General features: G+C 39.3%; 2 protein-coding genes and 1 long non-coding RNA gene across 5 annotated transcripts; 1 reads left to right on the forward strand and 2 right to left on the reverse strand.

Annotated features, from left to right (window-relative positions):
* Nucleotides 1-1,977: 1,977 nt before the first annotated feature.
* Cn-iiib (cytosolic 5'-nucleotidase IIIB) lies at nucleotides 1,978-4,805 on the reverse strand. 2 transcript variants are annotated; one of them, XM_076810764.1, is made up of 6 exons: nucleotides 4,645-4,805; nucleotides 3,151-3,249; nucleotides 2,989-3,058; nucleotides 2,533-2,885; nucleotides 2,216-2,446; nucleotides 1,978-2,127 (listed from the first exon to the last, which is right to left on the reverse strand). In XM_076810764.1, the coding sequence occupies exons 1-6, from the start codon at nucleotides 4,678-4,680 to the stop codon at nucleotides 2,026-2,028; spliced, it is 891 nt and encodes a 296-aa protein (XP_076666879.1). In that variant the 5' UTR covers nucleotides 4,681-4,805; the 3' UTR covers nucleotides 1,978-2,025. The 2 variants fall into 2 exon arrangements, with proteins under 2 accessions (XP_076666879.1, XP_076666880.1); XM_076810765.1 differs by lacking the exon at nucleotides 4,645-4,805 and adding an exon at nucleotides 3,590-4,033.
* A 325-nt stretch (nucleotides 4,806-5,130) lies between these two features.
* Nucleotides 5,131-8,959, reverse strand: Nvd (cholesterol 7-desaturase nvd). Of its 2 annotated transcripts, XM_076810756.1 has the most exons (6): nucleotides 8,612-8,959; nucleotides 7,590-7,774; nucleotides 7,343-7,509; nucleotides 6,994-7,172; nucleotides 5,903-6,283; nucleotides 5,131-5,538 (listed from the first exon to the last, which is right to left on the reverse strand). In XM_076810756.1, the coding sequence occupies exons 1-6, from the start codon at nucleotides 8,699-8,701 to the stop codon at nucleotides 5,302-5,304; spliced, it is 1,239 nt and encodes a 412-aa protein (XP_076666871.1). In that variant the 5' UTR covers nucleotides 8,702-8,959; the 3' UTR covers nucleotides 5,131-5,301. The 2 variants fall into 2 exon arrangements, with proteins under 2 accessions (XP_076666871.1, XP_076666873.1); XM_076810758.1 differs by lacking the exon at nucleotides 8,612-8,959 and having other exon boundaries at nucleotides 7,343-7,504; nucleotides 7,590-7,767.
* A 13,616-nt stretch (nucleotides 8,960-22,575) lies between these two features.
* LOC143368472 (uncharacterized) lies at nucleotides 22,576-23,038 on the forward strand. Its single transcript, XR_013085243.1, has 2 exons — nucleotides 22,576-22,684; nucleotides 22,741-23,038. It is a non-coding gene; the product is annotated as an uncharacterized LOC143368472 (long non-coding RNA).
* Nucleotides 23,039-23,732: the final 694 nt, after the last annotated feature.

Raw genomic sequence — 23,732 nt, forward strand, 5'->3', positions numbered from 1 at the left:
ATGTCAAAGTGCATTCATGGGTATTGTGTTGTGCTGCGGAGCTATTTGTATTAATATTTTTCTGCTGCAGTACTAGATTGTGATTCAATAACTTTGCATAATTGATTGCATCTGCAGAAAGTGGTGCAAGCCCACACGCAGTAAAGCCATGTGATAAAATATCTGTAAGGTTAAGAGATTGCAAAGCAGTTTGTAGAATCGGTGCAAAGTTTTGTTTCGCTACAGCTATCCCGCCATTTTCCATTCTCCAATCTGTGACAGCTTTTTTCCATGCTTCCTTCAGTGGACGAAATAAGGCAACATCCATTGGCTGGGTTATATGGGTCGAATTGGGATACAATGAAATAAGTTCTATTTCATGTTCCACGCAAAAATTACTTAGAGCCATTGTAACACGCGACGAATGTCCATCTAGGTACATGACTATTGGAAATATAATTCCATTTTCAATGCACCATGGGTGGAATACATTGGTCATATATTCATAAAATGACTCTCCAGTCATCCACCCATTATCAGACCTTCCTACGCTCCAACCTCTTGGCACTTTGTCAATGATGGTTGACGGTAGCCTTTGATACGAATACATAATCATTGGTGGCAATAGCTTACCAGCTGCATTACCTATAATAATTAAATGTTTACTAAAAAAATAATTACCTTTTAAATTAAAGATAACATTCTATTCCTTTTACCTGTAACCAATGCCGTTAGGCATTCTTTCTCATTTACACCAACTAGATTATAAATACATTTAGATTGTTTATTTGTAAGAACTTTATTGCCTTTTGGGCTCAAAAAAAAGGCTGACTCGTCACAATTAAAAACCCTGGATGGGTGAATATCAAGAAGCTTTTTCGATTTCAGGCGAACTTCAACTTCTTCGAACCATCCACGTATTTTTTCCTCGGACACCTGACCGCGCCTTTCACAGAAATTCCGAGGTGACCTCAAAGAAAGTTGTGGGTGACGGTTCATAAAGGCTTGAAACCAATGCCTGCCTGGCCTTCCATTAGTGAATGGATTCTCTCTGTTTATTTTCTTGAGTAACAGTTTTACACTGTCCAATAGCATATCCTTGGTCAAGGGAAAACCTTTGTTGCCGATTAGAAGAATCCAGTCAACTAACATATTCTCCTCGTCCTTGGTTAAAATTGTTGCAGGGCCACTTTTTTTTCCAATAGTATATATACCTTGGTGCTTAGCTCTAATCGTAGAGAAAGGCACCTTGAACTGCTGGCTCGCAGCTCTCATAGGCATTCCTTTCTTGACAGCTTGTAAAGCATTCATTAAATCTTCCTCGGTATACATTAAGTATTTATTTTTATACCTTTCCTTCTTCACTCCCTCAGTTTTTTCTTCTTTCGTCTTTGTAGGTATATTCTTTTTAGTTCTCGGAGGCATGCTTATAAGCTAACAAGCGATAAAATAAATAAATGTAACTTTAAATATAATAATTAGCACAATAAGTATATACTTATATTCGAGGGTGACCTCATAGAAATTATCCGATCAGAAACAGGGACTTACAGGTTATGAGATTGACTGTATTACTACTCACCTACTTTACCTGCGAGAAAACCACATAAAACTTGAAACCAAACTTTGGCACAAATATTAAAGATTCGGTAAGTTTTTTTTCTCGTAAAATCGCAGCGTTCACGTACAACTGACGAGTGACGATCACAACGGAATCGCTCAAATAACGTTTCTTTGCGACGGCCACGCTTATTAAATTTATTTCTCTTAAAATACTGCCATCTATTGAGCAGCGGGCCGTAGCATTTTGTTCAGAAATACCGAACTAATTTAAAATAATTTTTTGTACAACTAATATATTATTTAACTTTTTACATTAAATGAAAAATATGTGTACTGAGCAGAAATCGGGACGTGATTAGAAATAGGGACATCTTAATCAGGTCTTAACTTCGGCCAAACTGAGTTAGATAAATAGTAAAAAATACAGATGCAACATCGAGGTACAAATACTTTATAAATGAAATAGCTAATTATATTTAACTGTTATAATAATCGTTGTAGAATATCAATTGGAACTTGCATTGTTTGATCATCAACTAAAACTATATCAAATACTTCCATGTACGAAGACAGGCTGCTTTCAACCTGGAAAAAAGTTATAAGAATTTTTATAAGTCATTAATGCACCGATATTTCATAAGGGAATATTTGATAAAAAAAATGTATTACTTACATTGTCATATAGGAAACCGATTTTTAGTACCGCGCAAGCGTCTATCGTGCCAGCTACCATCGACGCATCTCCCGTAGTATCGCCCATTAAAAGAACATTTTTCCTTCCATCAAGAACTTTAAAATACTCTTCCTCGACAGCGTGTTCATCTTTGTTGAAGACATGAATTAGCCTTTCGTTTTTAAAGCCTGCTATATGCCCGTCTTGATATTTGAGAAAATTTGAGATCACCTTAATGCGAAAGTAGTAACAATTACTATTATAAAAATGAGAATTAATTCATCCGGCGTCGTTATAAAAGTAGGAAAAGATATTACTTTCACATTATCGAACAGTACTCCTTGATTTTTCAAAACAGCTTCCACAACATCTCCTAAGCCAGCGCTAAAAACCAGCACGGGGACTTGTGCAGACTGTAAATTTTTTAACAATTCTTTAGCACCATCTCTTAAATCTGTTCCATAAACTTTGGCTACTTCCTGTATTTCAGCAGGATCGAACGATATTCCTTTTAATAAACGTTCCGCGGCGACCATCCAGTTTGTCATTGCTGTTGCTTTTACTTCGGACGACAACTGGGGATCAATTTCGATTGGCCTATACTTTTGATAGAGTCTACCCGACTCTTTCGAGTACGTCTCTGGAAGTTGCTTACATTTGCTGAAGATCCCTATTTGTCAAAATTCAAAACAGACTTCTCCATTGCATAATCTTTACTTGTTCGAATATCCTCTCTTTCCCTAACTCTACTATAACTATTGCGTATTACGTACCAAAGCTGCTGAGAACCTTTTTCCCATTAACATGTTGTTTTGTTAATGTTAAATCAAAATCGGTAATAATCTGAAAGTAGGATTTGAAAATCAATTATGAAATTCATTCCAGCGGAAAAGAATTTAAGGAACACTTCCCAATTTAGCTATTAACAAACATACCTGCAACGATTTACACCCGTCCCTTAGGATTGTGTTTATTGTCCGTAGAAGAAGTTTATTGTCCCTGATATGAACATGCTTTAATTTTAGGGTTGGAAACTGCATTGGGAAACATAATTTCAGATTTCTCTTAGAGAGTTACAAAATCTCGAGGTTCGTAGATAGTTTAAAACTTAATCGAAAATTGTAAAAAGGGCTATTGTAAATAGGGCTATTCGTGGAAACGAGGCCAAAACTGTTCGTTTAAATTCCATACAATGATAATCTCAATAATTGATAGGACAAAGGAATTACATATTATTTTTATAGTTAATTATAGCGTTCATTTAAACACATACATAAATTCCTTAACCTATAGTTGCGTAGGTATGATGTTTTTAATAATCGTTACATGCCATAAGTTTGGATACCTATATTAACTATTATAAATCGATCTTACGATAATGTCGAACATATAACAAATCTAAATAATCCGTAGAAGGTTAGTTGAGGTTATTTAATGCTAGTTATTTTATGAATATAATTTTCTTCGATCATGCGTATTTTATTATATTATTTTTTAGTCAGTTATTTAATTTATTACGTTCATTCCCATGTAAACTAATTCTTTGTGAAATATACAAAGTACGTCGCAAAGTACAATGTATGTATATAAATGGTAAGGCGTTTGAGATTAATTTTGGTTAAGAATCGTATATAGCTTCCGCACAAGTTTCTTTTTTATTTCTTATTTCTCTTATCAACTCGATGATTATGCAAAACGAACGATTCTTGGGCTCGAATTTAAAAAAAAAAAAAATACATATAAATAAATATCTAGCATTTTCCAATGAATAGGAATTTCTTAGTTTTTATTCATTTTGTTGGAATGTAATACGTAAAATGTAAACTGTCCAAGATTTAAGTAGTAATTAAAATGTACTTACTTCAATTTTTAATATATTCGTTTGTTTTCTTTATTTTATTACATACTTATTCATTTTCAACATACAGTCCTTTTGAAATAAAATATGATTCGTTACTCAATTAGGTACATAAGAAATTAATTTTCACGCGAATTATTATTTTCCAGTGTCCCTGTCAAATATTTCATATCAATCGCCCATTCAATTATATCCATCAGTTTCAAATTTATTCCAATTAACCATGCCCGTTAAAACGGGTCAATCAATAATTCGTTTTACGTTTCCCTATTTTTCTGAAACTTCGTTGCCATTTATATAACGTAACGTTCGATAAAAGCAATATATGAGAAAAGTCAATCGTTTTTCTTATAATTTATCGCTGCCAAGGCGAGCATTAAATGGTAATATCTTTCAGTCTTTACTTAACGGAGAAATTACAATCGAGACATGTCGAAAAGGGGATATTAAAAAAAGGACACGCTTGAGTTAAGGTTAGATTGCAGTAGAACGACCATAGAAACATTGAGCACGGAGCAAGGTCGAACACAATTGGCCAATTGAAAGACCGCGAGAAATTTGAATTACTTACGTCGTGTAGGCCCAGATCGGGAGTCACAGACGTCATTCTCTTCCCTTTCGCGTCGATAACAGACTTCTACTAAGTATTTCAGGGGTCCAGGGCCCAATACGCCCAACGCCCAACTGTTTTCGAGTGCGTATGCACGCGTTGAAGAGTCGCCACAGATCCGATCGGCCAATCAGCTGTGGCGTGGAGCACGTGACTTTGTTTTCCTGCGTTAGGTTAGGCTCCTGGCTACGTCAGTTTGTCGATCTTGTTTTTCTCGCTTTTCTTTTGTAACGATAATAATAATAATAATAATAATAATAACAGCAACTCGTCGAATAATATTTATCATGTCTGCCCTGCACGATAATGGATTGCAGGAGCGTAATGGTGTAATAAGATCGTGTTACATAAACATTCTATATTCGTGGTAGAACGTTTAATGGTACTTGACGACTGTACAACACAATCGATCGTTTAATATTCGTGTTTCAGGCGAAGCTATCATTAGAAATTACTCAGATTAAACTGGTATTTATAAGAAATATTTATCAGCTTCGATTGCTTCGATATTACTATTATTAAAATTATTATTATTATTATTAATATGGTAAAATGTTGTCGAACATGGTCGAATATCGGGATGACATTCCTATCGGACGATAGAGAACATGTACGGGGCTACCATTGCAAGGATTTCATGGCCGAATGATAACTGGGGCTGTGCTGCGAATAAAATTGGGAGTACCACCTGCGATAGGCGAGAATGCTTCTGTCTTCTTTGACGAGGAGTGGTTGCTTCTCGAATTTCTTTCGATTCCAAATTGCCACGTCCCTTTCGAACATTAAACATTCCGCGAAGAACATTACACTGGCGTACGGACCAATCAACGGCGGGGAATAGACTAAATGAGTCACCTGGTAAAAAATATAATAATAGTAATGCATGCTTTACAGGTATACCTATCCATATTGAAGGGAACAATAAAGTGACGAATTCACCTACATCGATAATAAGTTGAAATAGGAGATCCGAATCTAAATTTCAATAAAAATTACCAGCGAACCGCGTAATAACACTTATCATTAGCGTTACTTCTATGTTGGAATATTGGGAAATTTATAAAAATATAAAGAAATTCTAGAGTTTCTTAGAAAGTCTCTAAGAAAATGCAAAGTTCGCGTGACTGAAGACGACCAACGTTATCGACAATAAAGGAAGCCACCAGGAGGTGTCGATGATAATTTCAGAGAATCAAGTGGAATAAAAGAAGAAAAGAACCTTTTGTAAGAGGGGTTCCATCGGCGTGACCGTTTGAAAGATACATATAGGCCCTAAATAGGTCTCCATTAGTAATTCAACGTATCCAGGGCCGATTTGTTGGACGTGCACGTCCAGCCGCAGGAGTTCGAGCTTCTCGAACAGAACCAAGGTGTGTCTGAGCGTCGTGTACGCTCTGTGGCTGAAATTCTTGGCGTCCTCCTTTTTCGATTCATCGTTGTCGGAGTTTTTATCTTCTGAATACGAGTGGTGCGGTGTCCAGCCATCGTTTATCCACGAATGCCGAGCGATGCGAGACAACGGGTAAGCGATACTCGAGAATATCGCTGGGCCATGAACCGCGCTGAGATGAGCCGTATCGGCGCCATTCTCGGCCACTTCCTGAAGCAAACGATACTTTTATTAATCCCATTCCCGGCCGTTCCGATACACCGTGAGAGTGACAGTCCTTTCCTTGAAGAGTTGAGCCAATTTTTTTTTTCTCCACTTGTTATCGATCTCTTCGATATCGGCGGATTGCTGATGCACACGATTCATCATGGGGGAATGCGTTTCCTATTTCAGATATCCATCTGCTTTATTTAACAGATATCTAGAAACGGGAAAGGGAAGGGAAAGGGAAGGGACAGGAGGGAAAGGGAAGGGACAGGAGGGAAAGAAGACCAAGGAATGTTTGCCGATTTCAAAGTTAATGGCAAATTGTTTTCCTTGATTTCCATGAGCTTCCATGATACCTAAGTGCGAAGAGATCGTTACTACATGTTCGATCTTAATTTCTAAACAGAACTTCGCATCTCCTGTATTCGTGCTTGTGAGTTTTTATAAACGATGTTCCTGTTCCTTACAGATCGCATCGAACGCGAGTAAAAGAAACTAATTTCCCCTTATCGTTGGTAGTCCCGCCGTTGTGCATTAAAAATAATTATCGACGAAAATAGAACGAGCCCACCAGCTGCCGTTACGTTGCGAGTTGTAAAGTGGCTGCGACTGGTCGCAATGATAATAGTCTAAGATACTCGGAAATAAGATCGACCGATTTAATTGAATTGAAAGCAGAGAAGAAAGTACATCTCTGAATTGGTTTAACTGACCTGTACGTGGCAGTTGATAAGAAATTCATTTCGGCCTTGGTAACGCCATGTTCGGTCCGAGACATGGCTGACCGTTTGCGGCTGCCAGGCTGGCTCCAATCCTTCTGCGTGGTACCACACGAAAATAATCTCGTTCGCCTCGCAACTCTTCCATGTCTTCGTCCTCGCGATATGCGGCACTGAAATCGAGGCGTTCTAAGTAGGAAACTCCTTCCGAAGTCTGTAGCTCCTTCTCGAGTCAACATGGAGAACATTGAGAAAATACGCCATCTATCTATGCTCCGCTTAGGGTGGAGACAATCGCCTCCAATTCCCAGAAGCACCCAGTTGCAGCGAAACCGCGGGTTACCTTTATCGGTGTATGGAATGTGATTGCACTGGCCATCGGAGCCCCGGAATTGCCAACCGTGAAAGGGGCATTCCAAACAGTCGCCTTTCACTCGACCACCCTCTGCCATGTTCGCCCCAAGATGGGGGCAGTAAGCGTCTAAAATCCTCACCGTCCCTTTATCTGTTCTTTAAACGAATATCACCGCTGATTAATCCGCTCGACTTTGGCGCCCCGCGGGCGGATCGAAATGCAAGTGTCGAGGTACCTGAAAACGGCGAAGTTTTGCCCAAGGGCGGCCACATGCTTCACTTGGCCCCTCTTCAGCTGCGAGCTCTCCAACAGGGCGAACCATCCGTTCGGATAAACAGGCGGGAGCTTCCCCAATTTCCGTTTCTTCGATTCTAAATGATTCGCTAGGACCCTCTTGCCGCTCCCCTCTATTCTCAGATCCTAGAAAAGACAATTAATAATGGTCACCCCCCGTCCTCGAGTATTTTGTCTGGAACGAATCGACTTAAGTTGCAAGTACCTAGAGAGGTACTAAAAATCGCACGAAACTCTGCTGATAATAATTCTGATATAGTAACTAGAGAAGTAGGAAGATGTTTCCCTTTTGAAAGGACGCCCCGATGATCCGCTGACGCGGGGAAAAAGTGACATCAGATTCTTCTATATAGTTTTACGATGTGACGCGCGCAAAAAAAAAAAATCTGCTTCCTCATCTGCAAACATAATGTCATCGCTTCGACCTCGTGCTCGCTTCTTGCGTGTAGCGAGGAGAGGAAAAATCTTTTCCCAGTAAAAAAAAGTCTTTCTCTTAGTTAAATAAAAGGAGAATTAGAATAAAGAGCGAATTATTCCCAGTGGCTGTAAATGCGGTACGCAACTTTAAAGCAGACTTGGCGCGATTTCCATTGAAATTCAATGCTAATTCTATGGTAACCCGACGCGATCCTCGCGTTTTATCAGTTTTTTTTTCAGAATTCTAATCCATCGGGCGGGGGGGAATGTTTGCATTTTTATTGGCGCGCTGAATTCAGATCGATTCGAGGAGGAGTGGAAAATCTTTCGCTTTCCAATTATTATTAGCGAAGAAATTTCGAAAGTATTTGCCGTAACGGAGGAGACACACGATTCTTTCCGAAAGACAAGCAATAGAATAGATGTAAATTAAGAATCTAATTGCTAAATATATTTCTCGCGGTGTTTATCAGTGCGGCGAAGGGTAGAGCGATACGCAGTGTAAGTAGGTAAGCCGGGCAAAGGTATCCACTCGGTAAGACTCACCTTGATCCAGTTGATCTTGTACAAATAGGCAGCAAGGAGGATACCAAAAAGCAGAAGAAAAGCACCACCGAGGCTCCACCATCCAGACATCGCTGTCTTCTTCACCCTCTGCCCCCGAACGAAGAAAAGCAAGTGCACTCGAAAAACTTGTCCCTCCGGAACACCTTCGGAGCCACCTCTCTTACTCCTTGCTCTCACTCTCCCTCTTTCTCCCTTCCCTCTTCCTATGCTCTACTTCTTTCTCTCTTCTTCCTCCCCCTTCCTTCTTCCTTCGCGCTCCCCTTTTTCTTTCTTCTTTAGTTCCCTCCTTCTTTCACCATCCTCCCCTTGTCTCTCATCATCCTTTCTTCCCCTCTTTTTCCTCTTCTTTTATTCTTTCTCCTCGTGTCCCTCTTCCCTTTTGCTCCCGCCTCTCCCCCTCCCAGCTTGCTCTCTCTCTCTTTTGATATTCCTCCCTACTCGTGGAATGCACTCGATTTCTAAGCTCCGTTCTCCAATCCGTCTCCAAAATTCTGCCTACGTAAACATAAGAACGCCAGTTCACGATCGGCCCCTCTCTCTGTACGTCGCCTCTCGCGATCTTCTCCCCCCTTGACAAATTGACGGCGCGCCGGACCGAGGGAAGTGTTGGAAAAAGAGGAGACGGAGAAACGCGCGGAGGACCCTTCCAGACTGATTCCGAACCCTCGATCGTTTTTCGAACGACTGAGCCACTTCATTCCTTAGACAGGGCCTTTTATACCTTCCTCGGCGTCCATCCTCTTCCTCGACTCAAACATACCGCAAACATCGAAGCGAGATTTTACATAGAATTTTATCCTCGCAGAAATTCATTTCCGTGAAAATCAGACCCAGGCCACGTCCAGAAAAGGTAGAAATTGTCGGGGATCCCGTATGCCTGGCCTTTCCGTGCGAATGTCGATCGGACCGATCGCCAGCATTTTTCCGCTTAAAATTATGTACCTACCGGCCGAGACCAATTTCCAAGTCCTTGTTGCATATCTCTCCTACGATCGGCGAATCGTTCTGCTTCTGCTTACCCTCCTTGCCTTTCCTTTTCCCAGGTTTCGTTTTATCGACGTCGGCTATCGCCGGCTAGCTCCCCCGACCATTTGTATCTTCGCTCCTAGACTTTTCCACATTTATGTTCCTCCTTTTGCCCGCCTCCCGTGCTCTCCCATTTTAATGCGCCTCTGCCGGCCGACTGGTGCCGCGCGCCGGGACACGTATCTCCACTAATTTCCACCACTTACACGGTCCCGCTCGAATTTAGTATTTACCTATATACAAAGCTCCCTGACCGTTCCACGCAAAGCGCGCGGCCAGATCGGTATCTGGACCCGGAAGATTTAGGGCGAGCTTCGAAATCCTTCTCATTGCTGATGCAGCTTGGGCCTGCTTTGAATCCTAGTATTCTCGGGAGTGAAGCGGGCATCGAATAAATGGCAACTTGCATAGTTATGTATTTAGGGCATATTTTTATTCTACGTCCTACGGATTATAAAGATATTAATAGCTAGTTATTCTCTCATTGTTCATTAATGTTGACGAAGTGGCCATTAAGGGGTTACATGCACTGGCCCTATGGCCCTGGAATTCACTTTTCTCTCTAAATTCAACAACAACAAAAATTTCGTTCTCGGTTTGGCACTCGTGTTTTTTTTTTCAAAATCAAATAGAAATCAAAAGAAATAGCGTAGGGCTATGGTAAATTAGCTTCTTTCATTCGTTCTTTTGGAAAATATTCTTTATATTATAAGCTTTTCACGGTCCTAGGTGTATGTAACCCCTTGAGGAAAATTCACTCTTACACACGCAGCACTAAGCGGTAACTAAAGTGATTATATTAATGAATAATTACGTTATCGATACATTGGACGAACCACTTCTTTGAATATCATTTTGTTCAACGCACGCTTGTTTAAACGTTCAACGAGAAAACGAGTTAACGAACAAACGAATCGATTAGTGGTATTTTGTCGTTTGTTCGTTGAACAAGGAAGCGATCCACCGGTCTTAAAATTTACTTGGTAATTCGTTAATGAATAAATGAACGAAGCGAATAGAGTGTCAGTTCATTCATGTATCGCGTATTAACGATATGCTCGTATACTAATAAGTAGTTGGTTCGGTCGCGCTTTAACGATCTAACGATCCGACATGATCGAATGAACAACAATTTCAAGGCACTGCGGTGCAAACCAAAAGAAAAAACAGGTCAACGGTACATCAATCTTGGAATTTTTTTTTTTTCTTTTTTTGTAAACATGGAATCGTTAACGTTATTTGTAACAAATTTCAACAACTAGAAGATCGTCTTCTGCGAAACAATGAACAATGGAAAACATTTTCTTCAACCAGTTACAAACAGAAACATAATATCCGTACGAAAGCTTTTTCTTTTCTTTTCTTGTCTTTTTGTGATTCTTAAAAATACGCACATACTTTATGTAATATCCACGATTTTTTACGCACAATTTATCGTTGGATATATCGTTGTGCGTAAAAATCGAACCGCTTTTTCTCTCTTTTTTTTTTTAATTGTAAAACAAAAACACAACTTTGGTCAACGAGGTTTGGATAACTTGAATTTCCCGTTTGGTTCAACACTAACGAGAAGCTAACATTAACTGGAACAAACGAGGGAGAACGATAAAACTTAACAAGAAAACAAACACGATTAAATTTCTAACAAAGAACCATCGGTTTTCGTAACGCCGTTGGATGACTAACAAATGGCCAACAAACGGGGATCAAACTTAACAAATCGAAGCAACGAACGAAAACGAAAACAAGCATCATCGATCTTGATCACTAATTCTCTTCCGATGATCGTGGAATGTTAATTCGAGAAATTTTAAATTTCCACTCCAGCCATTCTATGAGTTGCTGCTTCTATGATTTCTTCTCGAGAAAACTGCTGGAAATACGGTCACGTTTCCTCGCAACGGATACAATTTTCATGAGCAATCTTGCCAAGGTAATGTACAATCTTCGCGTGAGTTGTTAAAATTTTAACAAACTTCCGAACGATCTTTTCCTTTTTGTGGGCCCAAGAAATTAATAGAATTATTTAAAATTTTCTAGACATCCCAGTTAACATTGGCCAACCCGGTATTTGGAAGATAGATGCGTTACGAAATATTTTTCTGTCCCAAAGTTCCTTCATTCTCTCGGATATTACTTCTCATTCCTCCATCTTCATTTTTTCCTTCTTCCAATTTTCTTGTTCGTCTTCGTTTAATACGTGTCAAGTCCTGCTGTATTCTTTGGCTCTGCATCTTTCATCCAAATTCCTCGGATTTATCTCCATTTAGCTGCTGCCGATTTCTTCATCCCTTTAGCATCCTCGTAGCAGACGATGTTGATTCATTTCTGATCATCGAAGGGGCCTTTCCTTCTGCTCCTGGACTCCTTCGTCACAGTGGGTCCCCTCCATCCTGACAATTTATTGTTAAAGGCTTCATCTTCGTCTGGCCCTCCGGAGACCTGGAAGGGTGTGAGTGTTAGCAAAAAGAAAGCGCCAAATCTAGTCTAAACGAGAACAGAGGATAGAATAGAAAATCGTGATTAAAATTATACAGCATAGTTTTGAAAAGTTCCTTTCGTCCTTTTTTATTCGCGTTGATAGGTTTCTTGCCGAGCAAAGTACCTAGTACTAATCGTAATTTCACAGTGAAAGTTCCTGCAGCCAAAGGTTTTCGAATCGTATGCACTCTCTATGTGCCATTTTATGCAATGAAATGGAATATCTTTTGCGATTTGTTATGTTTCATTTCTAACACTCTTCGATGTTATTTCGCTCTAAGTTTTGCTTATAAGACATTATTGAGTTTTATTCGTTCGTCTTTTTAACGATTAAGCAGATATCTATCCCCTTTTTCAGTTAAACGGTATTTTCCGCCATAGTTACCATTATTGCATTCTATACCGTCCATGTAGGGAGAGTGCGTTCCTCTTATTTATAATTCTATGTGTGTTTGTTGAATAAATTCTTTGCAAGTCTGTCTACCATGATTTCTCAAAAATTCAGCTGCAAAATGTATGTTTCTCATATTTAAGAAGTGAGTCTGGTCCCGGCTTAACAGCAGCTATCAAAGTTCTGACTTTCCGTTTATTTTTCTTTTATTTTCCTATTCCATTTGCATCAGGTCGATGGGTCATATCGAAAACTATTTAAACTCTGGTACCAAGTTGTGATTTAACAAACAAAGCCTCGATGCAATTGTCCTCGGCTATTATTTTACACAAGATTTTCTACCGTTTCTATTTGTGTCTTGAAACACGATTTACACGTTCACGCGAGATTCTATTAGAATTGTGAAAGAGATCGGTGAAATCGAGTGACAACGGGTCATGGGTCGTTTCGGCATTTCTGGTAGCTTTCAATAATTTGGTAATAAATCCAAGACTTTGAAAAGATATCCGGAGATTCGTAGAAGATTCGTAGGAAGACCTTGACAGACACAGGCCAGACTTTCATAGATTCAGAATAAGGCCTTGATAAATCCTGACGAAACGTTTGTAAATTTATAACGCCTAACGCTTTGGCAGAATGAGGCCTCGGTGGATTTGCGATGGGATCTGGTAGGATCCACGCAGCAAACTGATTTCGATTTTAAAAGCCACGATCTTGGAGGCGGGGAACGTTAAATCCAGATTATTGCTCACGATTATTTCCTCGTATAATTGGTTCTGCAGCAGATCTGTGGTAAATGGGGGAGAGGTAGGGAAGTGTTTCGAAAGAATTTCAGATATGTAAAATAAATGTAAATGATTTTAGATGTTCGGTGGTCTGAGGCATAAAATGTATAAATCTTAGGGTGCCTTCTTTGTTGGAGCCAGTTTATTTCAGGCTTCGGGCTCCGTATGTTGGAACAGCCATTTACGTAATGGAGGTGAAATAATATCGATCGGATTGTCTTAAAATTTTCGATTAATCTTTTTTTTCTTTATTTCAAATCCTATTGCTTTCACTCTCTGGTTGCTGCGTTTTCGGTAATTATGATATTTCAAAATGATTCTTCATAGGTACCGGGTTCGGATAAGAATTCAGCCAAAAACGTAAGAATCTTTCTCTCTGAGAAGTAAAGTTTTACGTAAATCTGTGGAATAGTGTTTCTCGAGCTTTTCAATTGCAAAACCAGTTGAATTGAATTTTCCTTTCGGAAAAGAGATCTATGATCTTAGAATGGAGATCTATGGAGTCTATGTATATAGTTCTCTGTACTCGTGCCTAACAGCGCAATAAATATACCTATATCTTGTTTATTGCTATTGGTGGCTCATACTCTTTGCTTCTTAATCGCGTCGACGTGGGAAACGCAAAAAATATCCATTTCAAAGCGGTTCCGAGACTTGCCCAAATGCGTAAACCGATTAAAATTCCAAGTGACATTTATTTCAAGTTTAATGTCGGAAGCGTTCCATTTTTTTAACCTTCGTATTATTTGTATCCAAGTGCTGTTTTAACTAGCGTTTATCAGTGCCAATGGATGAATAATTAAAGCCTGGTCGATCACCAAATTTATTCGGTAATAAATAATAAACTATATATCCTCGAGATGCTTGCAGATTTCCTGTTGCTCTGCTTTCTTTATATGTACATACCTATGTATAATAATTATGGAGTCAGTGAACAAGGTAAAGTAATTCGATCGATGATAAATTGTAAATATAATAAATTCAATGAATCAGACGTTGAATTCAAATTGAATTGTTTGGATTTGCGATTTTGTTTGGTCTGAAATATTTTAACTTTGATATCAAATGACGCGCGGGGATCGCGGACTTATTTCCGAGAGACCAAACGCGTCCGCGTCCGGGTTTCATATTTTGCTTCGTTCGAGATTTCGATGCTTCGGGAGGTGTGACGGGCGACAAACGGAGCACGGAGAATTTTGAAAAGAAATTTTCGACTAGATCTTAGTGCCTGGATAGAGTAGGGCCGAGCGAAATTACTTGGATTTCAGCTAAAACTAAAAATAAATAAAATAATGAAAAATTAAATCGCCGTTGATCGACTCGTCTCACGGATTAAAAGCACATCGAGACGTGAACGAGTGGTTTCAGTAGCTGGTAAAGAATATATTCGAATGAAGGAATATAAAGATGTTGATAACGAACGAGCACGGTTGAATAAAAACAATGATAGCTAGTACTATCGAATTCTGGGTTTATAGTAGGTACCAATTTGATGTTCTTCTTTTTCACATTATTGTCATAGATTGTAAGAAGGAAGTAAAATTACTCGTTGACATGTCTTTGAAAAATTTAACAATTCAACATTTAACATTTTCGTGTGAAGCTGAGAAACGAGTTTTTCCATTCTTTATTCGTGACCGATTTTTCTTAAATAAGGATCCTTTCGAAACATAAATTTCAATTCGTCTTCTTAACGTTACCCAAATAATAATGAAGTTTAACGAAATTAAAACGAAAACCTTTTGAACCATTTAGCGATAAAAATGTCGAGACAGGCCGTGAGATTATAGCCTTCGGAAAAAGAAATTTGCTGTATGTAATATTCTGCCGTTCTTCGTTCGGTTACTATTCGACAATAATTTCCATCATTTTCCTTGTCCAATATTTGTTAGTTTCATTCAGAGAAGTGACACTTTGGTTATAGAAAATGCTGAAGGTGTTCCAAAAATTAAGCCCTTTTGTAACAGACATTTGTTCCTTCGACCGTTTTTAGTTTTATACTCGGTACATTAGGTACCTATATCGTTTGCGAAGCCAATTAAAAAGAAAAGAAAAACTGAGGGGGAACCGAATGTTAAATCACTCTCTATAATATGTTTCGAGTTCCTCCAAAGAGCATACCCTCCATTTCTCTGCGATCATATTAAATGTCGTTGTAGAGCCGCGGCGCGCGGGGCCATTTTTCGATATTCAAGCATTGCAAGTGGTATTTGAAGAAATGGACAGGCAAAGTTCCATTAATGGATTCGCGTATTTTGCTATCGGTCAGTGGCGCACCCAGAGGGGGGTGCAAAAGGAGATTAACGTAACCACGACTCAAGTAATTCAAAAGCTTTGTAAAGAGAAAAGAAAGCTGGATTTCATTCTGTAAATAAATTTCTATAATCACCTAATGAATTTTATGGAATTTCCATTAAAATTATTTTTATCCGTTCAACTCCCCCCAGGGTTAAATTCCGAGTGCGCCACCGATATCGGCTATCGTTGTTTCATGAAAGAACATACATTTTAATCGCATCTCCCATTAAACCTATCCGTGCCATGATATGTTTTGAACAAAAGTTTGCAGACATGATACTGCTAAAGCTAAATTCAGCGAAAGGCTGATTAACAATTTCGGAATGTTGATCGATGCACTTATTCCCTGGGATTCTGTTTTATACCCTGCCGCTCGCTAGTTTTCGCGGCTTAAATCTAAAATAGCATCTTTCTTTTCTGCTTAAACATTAAATCGAAGTTTGATGCTCGCGATCCTATACATCGGGTCGTCAGCGTTTCCAATTTCTATTCAAATCACATTGACTTTTTCTGTGACATGTCTTGTTTTTCTTGTACGTATGCTACTGTATTCATTATTGTACAAATTGGGCTTGTCCCGTAATAAATAATAATAACACAATTACCTCGCGCAGAGTAGCTTATTAACGACAGCGTACTCGTGATATCGTTATCAATCTTTCCAGTACGTAAAAGTGGCTACAGGTTCCCCCGGCAAAGTCAGGCCGACGACACTTTACTCCGAAGCCTAATCTAAATTAGAAAATTCTCTTTCACTGGCTGGTTCAAACAGATCTGAGAACGAGGAATCGTGGCTCGATTTAAAGTATCGCGACGAACAACGGTGTACGGAAGTACCTACCTATCGGCTCCAACTATCAATGAATCTTGTGAAATTGCCAATCAATTTGGTTAAGCAATTATTCCGAATTAACCAGGAAATTATTCCCGGCCTAAGAACACTGCAACAGGGGTACAGGGGTACAGGGGTACATCGTAACGAGCATCAGAAAGCTTTCTATCTGCAACAACACTCTTCTCTGTTATTCCGCGGAAGAATATATTTCGAGGCATATCGACGAGCTTCCACTGCAAGAGGAAAGGTAGTGAACGAAATGCTCCGCGCATCTTCTGTTCAGACTTTTCCTGCTTCGATTAACGTTCGTCAAGGTTCGAATGATTTACCACCGGGGGTAAAACCTTTGGCCCTCGATCTTTTCGAGATGGCTCGAAAGTAATATTCGGACTGTTCGGGATAGCACTGTTTCTAATCGAGAATGTTACTAAATTTCGAGTTCCTGTCATTTTACACCTAATTGTGCTTTACGAAATTTCTATATCCGTGTGCGTATGTGTCACACCATTTGACCATTTTCAAACACTCGTTAAAGGGAATTTAGATTCTTCGAAGAGAATTGCTAAATTTTGGGTATTTCTTATTATTATTATTATTATTATTATTATTATTATTATGGGACAGAGCCCAGTATACAATGAATATCTCCAAAGAAAATGTGCTTCTTCAAATAAGGAATGCCCGTTTTGCAATTGACAGCGATAGATAAATTTCAGATTCTAGGTAAGCGCGAATGATGGACACGGTGCAACAGGGACTGTAAATAGTGTTTTATATAAGGCTATTGCGATTTCCCTGATCATCTGCAGCTGTACAGAAACGTTCGCAAGGCTTGTATTTGAATTATACCATGCTCCTTGAATATTCGTTAATGGATGAAGGGGGAAAACCAAACCAGTAACCCTACAATAAATTTCATATGAATATTTCTGGAGAAGTAAATCGGAGAAATGGTTGCACCTGCTCTCAGTTCTCAAAACACTGTAACCTTCCTCCCCAATTAAGGGGGCAAAATCATTATTAATAGCTAATCTATCCAAAGTGTGATACCCGAAATATATATATACATATATATTCTCAGTTAAAAGAGAAATTCTCCCGATCTCTATTAAATTATAATTATATCGCTATTAATTAATTGTCCGCCGTAAATTTCGCAGCTGTTCCTATTAAATCTTCTGACACTGACCGAAGCCGTGGTAAAGCATCGTCGAAATTGCATCGTGGCCGAATCTCGGATTCATCGATGCAAGCTTCGATCCACGTAAGAAGTAGCAGATAAAAGTACCGAAACGAACGTTTGCAAAGAAGATGAACGTAACGCAATGTCCAAATGGGCGATCCGCGAGAAGGGCGACCGGATGTGAGACGAGAACGAAACGAATACGAGAGATAAGTGAAATTGAACCGGGGGTAGGGGTGGGTAAATAAAAGCTGCCCGAAATCGTGGAATTTTTACGTAGTCTATCGAAGCACCAAGATCGTGATTGCCAGAAACGGAACTCACCCTCTCCGGAAGAAGTGGCCCTCGTGGATCCGTCCGGGGCGTTGGCCGTGCTCTCCTCGCTGAGTCGCGAAACACTTCTGCGCCTTTCGAGGGCAAACGCGGCCCTTAAATACCTAGTCGCTTCGGACGGGTGCAAACGTTGCGATGGCTCGTGAGAAAATCTCGCGATTCAATGCACCCTCTTCCTTTCGTCCCACGGGGGTCGAAGGTCACCTGGCGAGCTGGAGATTCTTACCTGCTTCCGGGCTGGGCGAAGGGGATGCTCGCCGTTCGGACACACCGCCCAGCCAGGGGGATGATTGCGAGAGGGGAGAGGCGGTAACGGTCGTTTCTTTTCACCGCCGCGCCGGGAGGAAGGGTGCAGGTCCCGATTCGTGAGAATCCGATCCACACGTGGGGGAAGAAAGTTCGGGGTACCTTTGAAACTCGAGAACAGCTTGCCGCGACGCAGGCTAGGTAGGCGAGTTGCGCTCCGAGGCAGATATCTTGAAAATTCAAGGTGGTGTCGAATAAAAGCAACAAGCAGTCTTAGCAGTTTATCTGATTATTAATTTACAGTGAAAGATCAGGCCCGTTACTTTAGAGATAATAATAGTAAAGATAAGAGAAATAAAGAATTCGCAAGTAAGCTGTTTTTTTCTTGGAGGACCCCTAGCATAAGGTGCGGCACCAGCGGGAACACCATTATGGCAACGTACCCGGTGCCCTTTTGGCTTCGATCGACTAAACAATTCATTAGGGCACCAGTTTCATCATCGTCGTTATGGTCTTCTGCGAAACTTTGCTATGCTTTGAGAATCACACGCCGCTTCTTGTTCATCGTCTATTAGCCGATAAATTCAGAGACACGAACGTCAATGGCACGCTTCTAGGGCAAATTCTTGGAAAGATAATAGGGGTGTGTCGTCTTATAGGGTCATTCTACTTTCATCGGCCGAATAACTAAATTTGCTAATTTTAAAGATTTCTTTTCTCATTAAATTTTTCGAATTTATTAAGCTACTCTTATATCGTACAAAAATAATTTGAAAAGATTTTTTTTAAATTAATTTAAATGTTTTTTTACAGCGTAAAAATTCGAAAAGATTGTAAATCTGTACGAGTGTCGCTATCGCCCGTACCTCGATTAACAATTTTTCTCGAAAAATAACTGAGATTTCTCTCGGCGAATCCCCGAGAAAACCCGCTTTTGGGGCGTTTTCTCAAACTTTTTTTTCAATCCAGCGCACAGTGGTGCCAAATCGTCAAAAGCTGGCTAAAATTCAATTTTCAAAGTATATAGCAGCTTTTTGCTATTATAGCAGATTTGATTTATATTGATATATATATATATATATATATATATATATATATATATATATATCAGTGCATCAAATACCGCTTGGATTTCTTAAATATATTGATTGGTTATTAAGATATAGACTTAATGTCTTGAAAATGGGAGCATGTTTAATGTGTCAGAGAAAGTTTATCTGAAAAGATCAATATGTGAAACAGTTTACCATTAAAGTAGGTGTCATAAACATAAACTTTCCACAGAAACAAAGTAAAATATCTTTGAATTTATCCTTGTAATTCCCTTCTCAATGTGTCATAAATCAAAGTCATGTTTTAATAAAACGAAAAGAAAACAAAGATGAGTGTCACCGAGTGTCATGCTGTAACAAGTTTCTTGATATAAAGTAACACGTCAAGTATGATATCCAATTGAGAATACCTGCAGAAATTTGCGGTTTTTTAAGATACAATATTTAAATTTAAACTGCCACCTGTATTTAGTAGGTATATGAATAAAACAGCATTCGTTATTTCAAACAACGCTTATACTAATCCATAGTTTTCTTTTATTATTTTCGACAATATGCTTCAACTATGTGACCTACTAAACGGAGAAATGTTGAGTTTTTTCACTAGAATAAAATTTTCAAAATAATTTTTAAAAAAGTTTCTAAACTAACGTCATATTAATAATCGACGTTCTAAATTTTAATCGAAGTTTTAGTCAAAAATCGGAAAGTAATGAATTTTTCGCAAAAATTAACTTGAAAAAAACATTTGCACCAGTGGTATTAGATCCGCCATTTGGTTTTTTGCAATTTTCAATTTCAGATTCGTAATCAGCAACCCCAAAACCCCCCGAGCACCGATTTCTGACTAAATTGAAGTAGGTTTTGAGAGGTTTGCCGCTTTTTAGCGATTTGAAACCACTATGGCGACGCTGTGCTGTGATTTTTCAACAAGAATTGCTAATTCATATTTCCGAATTTTTTCTTTCAGATAAGCCTGAGAAATCACCTGCGCCACGAACATACCTAGGTGCCTCTTTTTTTTACTTGTCATATCAACGCTGTGAAAAAACAAATTGAAAAAAATTCATTTTAAATTCTTTGCGTATAATGTAAGAGTAGTTTAATAAATACCAAAAAGATTTTTCTTTCATTATATATATTGTATTTACGCAGAAAAAAATCTTTAAAAATAGCTTAATTTTCGAACGACCAAAGTAGAATGACCCCATAACTGACTATGCCAACTTAAGCGCAATTCCCCTGCATTGTTTTTCTAACCAGCAATTTCATCCGTGATTGATCGAATAGGGAAGGGTTAGACGACCCGAAAATTCCGAATATTACATATGCAACTTTATGTGCAAGTAAAGCAATTCATCACCTGAAAAATGGAGAATTTTGCTTTTTCGTGATATCGAAAAGAAGTCTAAACAAATTTGCAACCTTTTTTTATATCTACAAAACTGCGTGAAAATAATTCTCGAAAAATCCCTACTTGTCAAGTTACCCCCACCACCACCACCAAGCCTTCGTTCGATAATTGTTTTTACGCAGTTGTATAGATATAAGAAAAATATACAACTTTTGTTTTAAACTTCTTTTAAAGAAGAAAATTCTGCATTTTTCCTAGGGGTGACTTCAACCCCGAAAACCGCACTATAGCACCAACAGAAAGTAGGTTCGTGATGAACTACAGCTCTACTTGCACGCAAAGTTGCATACTACTTTTCTGAATTTTCGGGTTGCCTGACTTCCACCTTGCAAGCGGTAGTTCTATGCTATTATTATGCGGGATGAGAAAGTAATTAAGAGGGTGTAGCAATATATATAGGCTTGCCTACCTTTCAACCCTTATGGAGGTGGCATAGGAGTCTCGTTGGGAAAGTGGTGCTTAGACGCGTTTTGTGTTCCCAGCTTCTGTAAAGATCACTCTAATATATTATATTCGTACATGTTCTTTTGGGATAGTGCAAATTTAACCTATGCTAAAAATGGCACGTTCTTTCTTAATTTCTTGATTTGAAACGTTCAAGAAATATTCGCTTCATACCATACGGATTGTATACGTGGCTACACAATTAAGATTCTTTTTGATTCTCGAATCTGTAATATCGTTCAATAGATATCTATGCAAGAAGAACATTCGCACAAAAGGAAGTGAACTTTATAAAGTTCTACAAACCCGCGTTGCTCGTTATTTTCTATATTTTATTTTAATAAATAAAGAATTATAAAATTGTACCGCACGAAAGTGTCCATTCTGTTTCAATTCATCCTCAACAGCTTTTCCCCCCTTTCCCAGAACTGCGTTTAAATGAAATGCGTTCCTTGTATACATATCCCCCATGCAATCCTCGCGATATACACAACGTAACTATATAAAAACCCTAAATTACTTTGGCACGCAATATTTCTTACGCCGTTCCTTCTTTCGTGTCCCAATATGGCGGCTCCGCATCGCGTGCGTTATCATAACCCTTTGCCTCCAACTGTAAACTTCAGCTGTAAAAGTTTCAAAATGGAAGAAGCGAGTGTAAAGGTGTAAACGTTTAACAGTTTAACGGCAAGTAAGTTCGGTTAAAGTTTTAGTTAGCCGTAGCTCGTTTTGTGCAACAGGAATTGATATTCATCAAATTGGTGCGTTTCAACCGGTTCATGATACAACCCCAAGTCATCTTGCTTCTCTGTCTCTTTCGCCTATTATTCGTATCGTCGTTAAGGCGGTTCCACGGGGAGAAGATCCAGTTTAACTTCTCGTAACCGTTGAGCTTTTCTTCTTCGTACCTCAACCCGTTCCTCACGCGTTATGTTCTTTTAAACAGCCCCACCCCCCCCCCCTCCCCCGCCCTCTTATGCTAATGAAAGCCTACATGTGTAGGTACTCGTAAACATGACACGTCACCACATGTAAGGGCACTGAAATACCAGAGAAGCATTTTGCTTTTGCTACGAAAAGCACTATTCTAATAACTATTCCTCATTCGCGTACGTACATTTAAATAATTAATTACAACAAGGGACGTCTTAGAACTCTGATACACGGCGTATCAAGTAATTCAATCCTTCTGAAATGTTCCTGCGACAACTTGCGTCAAACGTAAGTACTGACGTACGTATTTATTAAAGTCCTCCATTACCTTCGTAAATACTTTTTTATCAATGGTAAGCAGGGTGTACTTAACGACAGAGATATTACCGACACCGTTACCGACCGACTTGTAAATTTCATTACCGACACCTGGTTCGTACCGACACAGGCTTGAAACGATGTACGCGCTCGCCATATGAAACCACGTACCTACCGTACGCCACATTCGTTTGTTCTCCATTTCTTCGGTTAACTCGCAACCAAGGTCGGCCAGGGTGACTTGATGCTCGTGATCCGTGTACCTAGCAACGTTGTTTAAACTGAAAAACGAGCGTCTTCGGTGGTGTTGTTCGTAAGAGGTGGCGAAGAGTTTAGGTGAAATAGACGAATAGCAACTACGTCTTTCAGCTGGGAGTGTGGCGGCTCCTGTAATCCGGCTACTCGGAGGCTAGTTATGTCGGAGGGTCTGAGGTCGGGGGTACCTGCTGGTGCGGGACTCACGTTGACTGGGCGTCCGCGCTAAGCTCGCCATCAATATGGGCATCCTGGAGGAGTCCGGGGTGGCCAGGTTGGCTAAGGAGAGGCGAACCGGGCCAGAGGGGAAACCCAGCAGCCAAAAGTCTCCGTGGCGGGCAGTAGTGGGATCGCGCCCGGGAGTGGGACCGCATTGGCAGCCTGGTCGATATGACTCGACGCATAACTTTTTTTCCACTTTTTCTTTACATTCTTATTATCAATCTAATCTATCTAAAGTTCTATCCCCATCTTTTAACGCGTCCCCGATTTTTAACGTTAAATTTTCCCTCGGTCGCTCGCATCGGACCATTATTGTAGTTCGTCGTACGACGCCATCTTCGATGCGATATAAACATTTCTTTCGCTTCTCTTCGGAGTAAATGTGCATTGAAACAACGTAAATAAATGTATGATGTATTGAGATTAAGATTGAAACGTATAAAGTTAAATGATACATCAATCTCGAATTCGAGGTTGCTTCTGAAAGTACCAGGACAGCGCATATGCTGCATGTGCTGAGAGGAATTCATATGTGTGGTTAATACATATTTGGATCTTGAATTGTTCTGTGAAAATTTTCTGTTACTACCTATAACGTTGTTTCTTTGATCAGTTTCGAATAATTTTTAGCGAAAGGTTAGGGTAGATGTTAGTTGAAGCTTTCTCTTCCGTAGGGGTTGCAAATATGGATGCATATGCATATTTATTAAATACATAGGCAAATCTTGCAATTATTCAGCTTGTTTGTGCTAAACTTACTGCTACCGAGCAATCTTTTACATTATCTAATTCACTGTTCATGCTAGTAGTATCAAAACAAATGCGAAAACAGTACAAACGTTTATTTGAACAGACTGCCATGATTAACATTAATTATGTCGTTA

This window comes from Andrena cerasifolii, chromosome 4 (genome assembly GCF_050908995.1).
Source record: "Andrena cerasifolii isolate SP2316 chromosome 4, iyAndCera1_principal, whole genome shotgun sequence".
Lineage (NCBI taxonomy): Eukaryota > Metazoa > Arthropoda > Insecta > Hymenoptera > Andrenidae > Andrena > Andrena cerasifolii.